General features: G+C 45.2%; 1 protein-coding gene across 6 annotated transcripts in view; it reads right to left on the minus strand.

Moving 5' to 3' along the window:
* SLC6A13 (solute carrier family 6 member 13) overlaps window positions 1–5,863 on the minus strand; it is a 34,427-nt gene extending 28,564 nt beyond the window's left edge. For 2 of the 6 annotated variants that reach the window (XM_019464907.2, XM_019464905.2), the window contains exons 1-2: window positions 5,765–5,863; window positions 2,464–2,670 (exon numbers count right to left, since the gene is read on the minus strand). In XM_019464907.2, coding sequence (XP_019320452.1) covers window positions 2,464–2,665 — 202 coding nt within the window. In that variant the 5' untranslated portion in view covers window positions 2,666–2,670; window positions 5,765–5,863. Of the gene's footprint in view, window positions 1–305; window positions 467–742; window positions 918–975; window positions 1,195–2,463; window positions 2,671–5,764 lie in introns of those variants that run through there. The other 4 variants (XM_053894776.1, XM_019464906.2, XM_053894778.1 and 1 more) reach the window with 4 other exon arrangements.
* Between the last annotated feature and the right edge of the window lie 5,154 nt (window positions 5,864–11,017).

Genomic DNA, 11,017 nt, shown 5'->3' on the forward strand with positions numbered 1-11,017 from the left:
GGGTTTAAATAAAATCACTAAAGCAGGAGGAAAAGGGTCAAATCAATGTAAGTGGTCTCCATTCTCCTCACCTTCCTTCCCCATACTGGTAGCAAAGGGTCAGAAAGAGGCATCAGTTTGTTCCTTGACAGACAAGGGGGTGAGAAGAGGAAGTGTGGGGACCCATTCTCTGTGGGAGCTTTGTTTTGCTGGGAGATGAAGGGGGCTGAGTAGTGACAGAAAGGTTAAGCTGCTGGGAACCCCAAAACCCAGGCATATCTAGGTCCCTCTCATGAGCACACATCTCCTCGGTTAGTCCCCCTTACCTTGGCAAAAGAGGCTTTCCATTAATTCCCCCGGTGGCCCTGGGTGACTCATGCCCTTCAGAGCAAACCTGGGCATCAGTCTCTAGCTCCAAAGCCCCTCAGAACACTTCCCTCCAGCTGCTGTCGTCCATCAAGGAAAAGAGGAGTCCTAAGACCCTGCACTTGATCAAGGGAAGAGATTGTAGGTGGCAGTGTTAGGGATTAAACCGAGAGTTTGACTGGATCCGGGACCCCTGAAAATGTCTCCACTCTCAATCGGAATCAGCATGCTGGAAGGCAGGCTCTCTACAGGAAGGAAGCAGCCACAGCCATCATACCCACCCTCTTCCCTCACAAGCCCATAGCAAGAACCAAGGGCCCCCCGATTCTTTTCTCCTCTTGGGCCTGCATTTCCCCTGGAGACAATGTCACACACTCCCAGGCCTACACAGACTCACCACAGAGTCCAAAGGCAGAGCTCAGATCCAAACACTGCCAGACAAGCTCCCTCAACAGGGTGAGCCCACACCCCCCACTGCTCCTATTACGGTTCCCTTCGCTTCACCTTTCTCAGCCCAGCGGTTTTGCGCCAGACCTGGATATCACTCCCTCCCACCTCTTCGTGCCACTCCTGCTAATTCCCAGGCCAACCTTTACCCAATTCCAGAGAGGCTTGGGGAAAGCCGCTCACCTCCTAATCTTCCTGCCATGTGAGGAGCTAAGCTGGTTACTAGGCTCCAGATATAGAGTCCCAGTGGCCAGCTTTAGCCCCCAGATTCCTCCTCCTCCCTGGACCAGCCTCGTCCCTCCACCCAGTTCTCTGAAGGGAAGCGTGTGGAGTGTCCAGGACTAGGTTCAAAGTGGAAAGACCTCCTTCCTTCCCTCACAGGGCACACGGAACAAAGTCCTGTGATTTCAGGTTGCTGGCCAGAAATCCCTGGGGAGAAAGGACGAATCAGGCCATACCCACCCCTCTGGAAACATACAAATTAACTTCCAACTCCACGGCCAATCCTCCAATTGCCACAATCCTGAGAATAGGTTCCATGGGCTCAGAGGACCTCTGTACCCTCCTCTCCGGCCCTCCCACTTCCACTGTCCGAAACCACGGCCCTCCCACCTCCACTGTCCGAAACCACCGGGAGACTGAGCTCAATGCATTTGGAGGCTCCGACTCCCCTGCACGAGGCTGGGTGTCACATTAGGGTACCCTCCAATCCTCATGGCCCCAGAATAACCACTGCCCTCAGCATTTCCCCCGCGTTACCTACCTCTGCACTTCCCCCTCCCGCAGCCCAGGCTGCAACCTCACTTCCAAACCAGATCTGGGAGCCCCAACACCTATAAGCTTTACCCATCAACAAGGAGATGTTCGTAACCCACTGCTCAGCCAGAACACTTCAGTACCTGAGAAATCCCTCCAGGGCGTCCCACAGAGGTCTGGGATTCCCTGAAAGTGAGTTACTGGTTGGAAAATTACCACCACTGCTGTGGGGTAGCAAAGTTATTCTAGGAGGCTGGAAGGGATAGGAGGAATGAGAAGCCAAAAAAGCCCTAGGAAAGAGTTAGAGTTAATACTGCATACACACAAATTTTCAGTGGGAAATTCTGAAGGCAGAGCCACTAGTATCAAAGGTTATGACACTGGTAAGGGTTGGGTAATGACTGGCTTAGAGAATGTCACAATGCCAGCAGAGAAAGGGAAAACACAAAGACTAAGGAGTCTCAAGACCACAGGACAGTTCAGTATCAACATCATCTTCAACATAGCTGCCATTTATTAAGCACTTTACACACATTACCTCTCATCCTTACAGCAACTTAAAGGCAGGTACTACTATCTGAATTTACAGGAACAGCAGCTGAGGCTCTGAGGGCCTCAATAACTTGCCCAAGACTACACAGAGAGTAAGTAGCAGAGCCAGAATCCAAATTCTGATACATCTGGTTCCAAACCTATGTTCATATGTCTATGATGCCATAGCATTCTAGAAAGACCCCTGGGAGAGTTACATAATCTCTCTAGGTCTCAGTCTCCTGCAGTGTCCTTACTGACTTGTAAGGGGCTGTCCAACTCCAGCATTCTATGCACCCATGGGAGTCCCCAGAGGGGCAATAATTACAGGAGATGGAGACATCCTCCTTCCAGGGACGGGTGGGGTGGCACAGTAGCTCTCACCTCCCCCATTTTTGTAGCAGAGATAGGGAAACCTCCAGACGTTGCCTAGGCCAATGATCTCCCCGGCTACTGACAGCACAAACTCCATCTTGTTGTTCCAGTGCCCCCGTTCCAGGGTACCATCTTCCTTCGTCTTTTCCATGACAGGGTACACTGGTTTTGTCTCCCCATTGCTGGCTGTGCTTGAGATCCTGCTATCCATCCCACCTGAAAAACAAGCAGAGTGTTCTATTACTGCTGGGAACCTTGGGAGGAAATCCTTCCCCTTCCTTCACCAGCAAACTCCTGAGGGAATAAGTGCACGAGGAGAAAGTAAATTTCTACCCCCTTGCCTATAGACCCACGTCCTCCTTAGCATCTCGTATTGGTAAAGCCTGGGTAACACCTGCTAAGAATGTATATTCCTTTACTGTTCAGGAAGAAAGCATTGATGCTGAAGTATAGATATTCTTTCCACTAGGGAGGGCCTCTTGGGTTGGGGCTTGTGGACATGGAAGAGTTCACATGGCCCCTGGGCTAAGTTCTCCACGCCATCCTACAACCAGCTTTGTCTGTGTTAGCACGTGCTCCAGTGTCTGTATTCTGTATGGGGACAGCGGAAAAGATCCTCAAACCCACCAATCTCCCATGCAGGAATTTACTCCAGGGAAATAATTGTGACTGTGGATAAAGATTTGGCACTGAGGATGTTCATTGTTTACAGCAGCAAAAAATTAGAAAACACACACAGGTTAAGAAATTATGGCCCATACATACAACAGACTAATATATAATCATGAAAAATTGTGTTGCAGAAGAAAGTGTAATGAAATGAAAGTGTTCACGATATGTGGAGTGAAAAATTATAAAATAGCACATATGATATGATCATGTTTGGAAAACATTTTATAAAGTGTATGCATCAAAAGACTAGGATATCCACCAAAATGTTTCTCGCTCAGTGGTTGGATTATAGGAATATTTTCCTTATTTCTATTTTCTGTTTTCATCAAAGAACATGATTTATTTTGTAACATTAAAATAAAAGCAAGTTTTTAAAAACTCTTTCCAGGGGCTCCTGGCGGCTCAGTTAAGTGTCCAACTCTTAATTTCAGCTCAGGTCATGATCGCACAGTTTGTGAGTTTGAGCCCTGAGTCAGGCTCTTTATTGTCAGCAAGGAGCCTGCTTGGGATTCTCTCTCTCTCTGTCTCTGCCCCTGCCTCAAGTGCACTCTCGCTCTCTTTCAAAAAAAAAAAAAAGAAAAGAAATCCTTCCAAAGGAATGGGAGAAGCTGAGTGGGCCCTGGAATTCTGAATTAAGATGGACTGACCTTCCCAGCTATCTTTCTACCTCTCTCTGAAGTCAACATAAGAGAAAGATGAACTACGGGCTCTTTTTCTTTGTTGGTGATGAAACATGTGGGAATCTATTTCAGTAGAGAAGACAACATGAAATGAATAAAGGGCCACAGTTCCAAACGCTCCCCTGCCCTATTCTAGACTCTTACTGAGATTGAAGATAAGATCTGCTATGGCTCACACGTAAAGAGTAACTACTATAAAGCACTTTACATATACTTATTTCACTTAATCCACACAACCACCCTGAAACGTAAGCAGTATTAGTTCTGCTTTGTAAATAAGGAAGGTGCAGCTCAGAGAGGTTAAATGACATATCTGTGGTCATATAGCGAGTAAATTTTGTACAAGTGGGACTTGAACCCACTCTGTCCCTGCTCTTTCAATTAAATCTCTCGATTTAATTGGCTGCCCAGGTTTATCAGCATGTCTTTTTTTTTTTTTTAATTATTTTAGAGAGACAGAGAAAGCATGAGCAGGGAAGAGGGGCAGAGGGAGGGAGAGAGAGAGAGAGAATGAGAATCGCAAGCAGGCTCCACGATCAGTGCAGAGCCTTACATGGGGCTCGATCCCATGACCCTGGGATCATGACCTGAGGTGAAATCAAGTCAGATGCTCAACTAGCTGAGCCACCCAGGCGTCTCTCAGCATGTCTAAATAAGCATCTTCTAATGACTTTCCCTGATTTTTCACAGTGGCCCCTTTTCCAGAGAAGTAAGCAGATGGACATTTTTGTGCCCCTCAAGAAAAATTCATGTTGGGGCGCCTGGGTGGCTCAGTCGGTTAAGCGTCCGACTTCGGCTCAGGTCATGATCTCACGGTTCGTGGGTTCGAGCCCCGCGTCGGGCTCTGTGCTGACAGCTCAGAGCCTGGAGCCTGTTTCAGATTCTGTGTCTCCTTCTCTCTGTGACCCTCCCCCGTTCATGCTCTGTCTCTCTCTGTCTCAAAAATAAATAAACATTAAAAAAAAAATTTAAAAAAAAAAAAAAAGAAAAAAAAAAAGAAAAATTCATGTTAACAGAACTTTCTCATTGGGAGCCCCATCTGGCCAGACTCTCCTATGGTTCAGTTTCCCCAGCGGGGGCTACCTTCAGGATTCAAAAAGTTAGAGAGAAAGTCAAGGAACAGTAGGGATCTTTGCTTATTTGATAAATCAGAGAATAGGCTCCAAAGAGTGTGCACTGAGAAGGAGAAATCCAAGCAGCTGGTCCCAAGAAGCAAGCTTCCTCAGTCCTTTTGAGAAGGTTGTCTAACGTCTTGTGCCGCTTCTCAGCCTCCCTTTACCATCCGATGGGTGTCTTCCGATGATGGCATGCCATCTCCCTCCACTCCTTCATCTTCTCAGACCCTAGAAGAAACAGTAGCCCTATCCTGGGTCCCTTGCCTCATTAGGGTACTGTTTCTCAGAGGTTGTGTGGTGCAGCAAAAAGGTCATGAGTTGTAGAGTCAGACAAGCCGGGTACAAATCTTAGGTCTGTGCTGTACCACTCGCTGCCCAACTTCAGAGAAGTTAATTAATTACTCTGAGGCTTCGTTCACTCATCTGTAAAAGTGGGGAGGATTAGATGAGGTTATGCATATAAAGTAAAGGACTTAGCAGAATAACAGGCACTCAAATTTGTAGTTTCTTTCAATCTTGTCAAAGAGTTGCTCATTGTCTCATTTCACAGAGAAAAAAGCTTTCCTTTCTGCTCAATCTAGGGCTCTCTTTCTCTAAATCGCATTGTCCCTTAAGTCAACAGCCACTGCAGTTTCAGAAAGCCAAGAATATAGCATCTAGGCTTTGCATGTACACACATGAATGTCAGGAACATATATTCTAGGAGGATCAAAAAATCCTTTGGTTGTAAGTCCTATGATCCCATCTTATAGTCTGTGACCCAGAAACAGAAAAATGAGAGAAGGAGGGAGGGAGAGAGAGAGAGAGAGAGAGAGAGAGAGAGAGAGAGAACATATTACGAACCTTAGTGCAGCTGCTGCCAGAGGTCCAGTCAGGGGGAGAAGAATTATCTAAGGGGGAAGGGGAAGGTGCTGGCTATTTAAAGTGTGGTTCCAACTCCTCTGCGGCACTTGCACTTGTAATTCTAAACTTGGCCCTGCCCACATTCCTCCTCCTGCCTCCCCACCCCACTTTCCCTCCCCCTGAGCAGCAGACTTACACACCGGAGTCATTTCACAGCCTGGGGAGTGCGAGTACACCCTGGCAGGTCAGGCCAGTTGCTTGTGAGGCTGGGCAGCTAGTCTTCCCCCCAGAGCTCATGTGCTCTTGCCTGCCCCCCCGCCACCGGCAACCTCAGGGTCACCCTAGAGGGATCCCACCTTCCACCCTTTCTCCAGCCCCAGAGCTCCTGTACTCCTATACACACATCAGGAATAGGTGTCCCTTGGGTTGGGTGCTGTGCAGATTAAACGTACATTTCTCAGGGCACCTGGGTGGCTCAGTTGGCCAGGTCATGATCTCATGGTTCGTGAGTTCAAGCCCCACATCGGGCTCTGTGCTGACAGCACAGAGCCTGGAGCCTGCTTGGAATTCTGTCTCCCTCTCTCTCTGTCCCTTCCCCGTTGGCACTCTGTCTCTCTCTCTCTCTCTCTCAAAAAAAAAAAAAAAAAAAAATTGAAAAAATTTTAGTGTACATTTCTCTTATGCCTCTATAGGTTCTGATTTGGTGTAGACCGTGATTAGAATAAAGATACATATGTACACCTGAAACTAATGTAATACTGTGAATCAACTACACCTCAATTAAAAAAAATACATTGATGGAATGAAAAAACCATCGATCATTGAAAGTTGTACCATATTATCTATTTTTTATTTTGTACTTTTTGTTTTACTGGCAAAATTATATGCATAAAGTTCAATAAAAGAAAACTTTCATTAGAAAACAAAAAAGTAAAGATATATAGATTACAGACAACTGAGAAGCCAGGAAAACTTCCTCAACACACATACATGCACACACACACATTTATATACATATAGAAAAGCTGGGAGTGTCTGGGTGGCTCAGTTGGTTCAGCGTCTGACTCTTGATTTCAGGTGAGGTCATGATCTCCTGGTTCGTGAGTTCGAGCCCCGCATCAAGCTCTGCGCCAGTGGTGTGGTGGCCTGCTTGGGATTCTGTCTCTCCTTCTCTCTGCTCCTCCCCCACTTGTTCTCTCTCTCTCTCTCTCTCTCTCTCAAAATAAGTAATCTTAAAAAAAAGAAAAAAGAAAAGTCAGAAAAAGCATTCACTAAACAATTAATAGTAGCTCTATCTGGAGAGAAGGGGTTGGGGTCAGGAAATGAAAAATGAAGTAAGGGACATTTTCCACTTCTGCTTAAATTTTTAAGCTTTGGGGTCGGTTTGAATGTTTAAATAATGTGCTAGAATTGATTTTTTGAAATAACTCTTTAAACCAATAAGAAAAGAAAGTGCCAAACTTTCCAACAAAGCAAAGCCCTAAAGTCCTCCTAAGTGAAAGAGCCGGCTGTGAAGAGGGGGCGGGCGCTGTCCCGGGCACTCAGTGTCGGGGCAGGAGCAGCCCAGGGCCCGGCTGTGGTGAAGGCAGGCTGCGTCTTTGGCCAGCAGAGCCCCCCAGAGCCACCGGCTGGGGCGCAGTGCAGTGCTAGGACACCGCCTAGGCGCCGAGGTCCAGGGCTGAGTCCTGCCTCCATCACTTTCCAGTTTGTGGCCTTGTTGCTCGAACCTTGTTTTCAAGAAATCTATGAAAAGGTGCTTACCTTGCAGCGTTGAGTTGAGGTTTCGGGAGAAAATGGGCATATGTAAAGGGCCTAATACAGAGCAAGCCTTGAATGTCAGGCCAGACAGTAAGAAATAGTCATGCGGTGGGGGTGGATGACTGAATGGGATTAAAAACAAAAAAAATGTGCCTGAAAGGACACAGAGGAGTAGAAAAGAAGGTAAATCCGAGATTCTAACACAGTTTCTATTTCTCTTCTGTCTCATCTGCGACATCCCCTCCAGGGATGGCAGCAAGGGGCACGGCAGTGCGTTATGACAATACCCAAGGAACCTCACAGAGATTATTATTCCTGTATTTCAGCAGCTCCATCTCCTCTCCCCTTCTAACCATCCCTCCATCTTACTTAACTGTAAAACAAGAGACCAAATATCTTCTCTGAGAGAGGTTGCAAAAAAGTCTGTCTTCAAAGCCAACACTGTTAACTTCTATTTTTATTTACCATTGAGTGGTACTTACTAATAACCTTGTAACTGAACTGTTAGGTTGGAAACTCTGGTATCTGTATTCAAAAATGACCAGATAGGGGCGCCTGGGTGGCTCAGTGGGTTGAGCGTCTGACTCTTGATTTCAGCTCAGGTCATGGTCCCAGAGGGTCCAACCCCACATGGGCTCCGTGCTGAGCGTGGAGCCTGCTGAAGATTCTCTCTCTCCCTCTGCCCCTCTCCCTCACTCACACTCTCTCTAAATTAAAAGAAAAAAAAAAAGACCAGATAACTTGAGTTTACTGAGGCCTCAGATATATATATATGTATATATATATACACATCACATATATAAAGATACCATACAGCCTTTAGCAATGTTGCACAGCCCCTCCTATGTCCTCTATGTGTAAAAATCGGGGTTCCCAGTTTCCAGGAAAGACTGTCAGGGATCAGGGCATCATTAAGATCAGGCTGAGCTAGTTTTGAGTTGCTGCTCTCATGTTAAGGAATGTTTTGTTTTGCTGGTTGATCCTATTGTTTTTACATAACCACTTGCATATTACCACTTTTTTAAATTTTATTTTTAAATAATCTCTACACTCAATGTGGGGCTTGAACTTACAACCCTGAGATCAAAAGTCACATGCTCCACTGACTAAGCCAGCCAGGTGCCCCACATATTACCATTTTGATTGCTCTTTTGCTATTTTATTCCTCTCCAAATCTTTGTTACCCTCAATTTCTTTTTTTTTTCCATAAAGTAGGAATTGATGTGGTAGGTCTTTTTTTTTTTAAGAGAGAGAAAGAGAGAATACACTCAAGGGAGAGGGACAGATGGAGAGGGAGAGAGAGAATCTTAAGCAAACCCCACACTCCGTGCAGAGCCCCACGCAGGGCTCAATCCCATAACCCTGGGATCACAACCTGAGCTGAAATCAAGAGTCAGACACTCAACCAACTGAGTCACCAGGCGCCCCAATGCTGTAGGTCATTTGCCTTGTTTAGGTTGATCAAAGTTTTAAAAAGTTTGAAAACCACTGGTAAATGAGGGTTCATGACAATTCTTCATAACTCCCTGTTTGGGGTTAAGCACAAATCAGGCAGGACTAGCTTTGCATCTCCTTCACATTGCCATTATCCTTTTGTCTCCTGGGTCAGGGAATCTGGGAAAAGGTAACACTAGAACCAGTACTCCAGAATTCTCACTCAAGAGTCTGCGTAAGTTCTAAGACTCACTCAGGCCTGTTAGTGAGGATAATGGGAGGATGTGCTCCCCAAACAGGATGCATGAAATAAAGTGAACGATGGAGAAAGTGGGCCTGGGAGGTCTTGGCTTCTATCCAATTGACCCTGGGCATATTTAAATGCCAATATGCTATGATATACTCCCCCAGCAATTTTTTGTCTCTACTAGGAGTGACACAAGGGCAAATAAATTTTAGAAGGAGCATGATTCATTTCAGAAAGAATATTTCTGAGCAACTCCAGTGTCAACACTGGAATTGGTTGGTGAGGGAAGTGGTGGGTTCCTCTGGAAATCTTTAAATTAATAGGCATAGTTAGTTCTGTTTAACCACAGGGGTGAGGAACTGTTTGACCTCTTTGATCTCTTCAAATATCACCCTGAAAGGGAAGAAAGGAAGTAGTGAATAAACTAGACAACAAATTATGTTTTTTTTAAAACTGGAACAATTCAAGCAACAATATGAATAAGGATAATAATGGGTTTTAACCCAAAGGAAAAAATATATTCACAAGTCCATGCTAATATAAGTATATAATCAATGAAGTAAATGAATGGGGGAGAAAGGAGAGCTCTCCTATACAGTAGAATTCCAATTAATAAAAGTAGAAGGAAAGCAAGAAATAGAAACTCACCATTAGGCAAATACCACTGTAATAATTGGAGAAAAGATCCACCAATGAATGCTAAAATTAGTGGGTGAGAATTTGAGGAGGAACAGAGTTTACATAGTCTCAAAGTATCTCCTCCAAGGTATTTATTAACTACTAAGAGGCAGTAACTTCATGGTGGAGAAATCAGACAGAAACCATCATAACCAAGTGACCAAGGTCAACATCTCCCATAATAAGACCTATCAATACCCACATCACGAACCACAGGAGATGATGTACTAAGAAAAACACAACATTTCTGTGGTATCCTCACCAAAGATTGAGTCTGGTCACGAAAAAACATAAGACAACCCCAGAGTGGGGGACACTGGACGAAATAACTGACTACTACTCTTTAAAAGCATCGAAGTCGCGAAAGACAAGGAAACTGAGGAACTGTCTTAGGCCGCAGGAGACTGAAGGAAATAATAACTAAATGTAACCTGGGATTCCACATAGGATCCTAGGTAGGATGCTAGAACAGAAAAGGGACATTAGTGTAAACACTGGTGGCATATGAAGAAGGACTTAATTTTGAATGTGCTCTGCCGATGTTACGTCCCCGATTCTGGCAATCGTGCTACGGTTTGGTAAGATGTTAACATTAGAGAAAGCTGGATGAAGGGAAACCTGACTATTTTTGCAATGTTTCTTTAAGTCTAAAACTAATTTATAAAAAGCTTGTTTTGTTTTTTTTTCCCAAAGACTATCGTTTGCTCCCTGACTACTGCTTTTCAAGTACTTGATTGACCCTGTTGTGAAAAGCCCTGGTAACACAGGTGATACTGAAAATGTTGATGACTCTTCACTATGCTGTGTTCGATTCCGCATGGGATAGCCTAACTTCTGTCAGCCCAAGGTCTTAAAGAAATAAAACTAATGACAAAGAATATTAATGTCAATCATCACCATTACTAGTTGTATCAGGCACTTCCAGTGTGCCAGGCACCGTGTAAGTGCTATTCGTGCACCATCTCATTTTACCCCCAGAGAAAGCCTATGAAACAGATGTAGAGGCCCCTTTTGGGCAACAGGCTTGACCGATGGAAGCCTGAGTGAGGTGACCCCAGCCTCTTCGCTGAATACAGACAGGGCCATCAGGTGACCCACCTCAAAGTATCCATAATCCCTAGCTGACCAATGGGTTA

The sequence above is a fragment of the Panthera pardus genome, unplaced genomic scaffold, assembly GCF_024362965.1.
Source record: "Panthera pardus isolate Hobbes unplaced genomic scaffold, ASM2436296v1 HiC_scaffold_6, whole genome shotgun sequence".
NCBI lineage: Eukaryota > Metazoa > Chordata > Mammalia > Carnivora > Felidae > Panthera > Panthera pardus.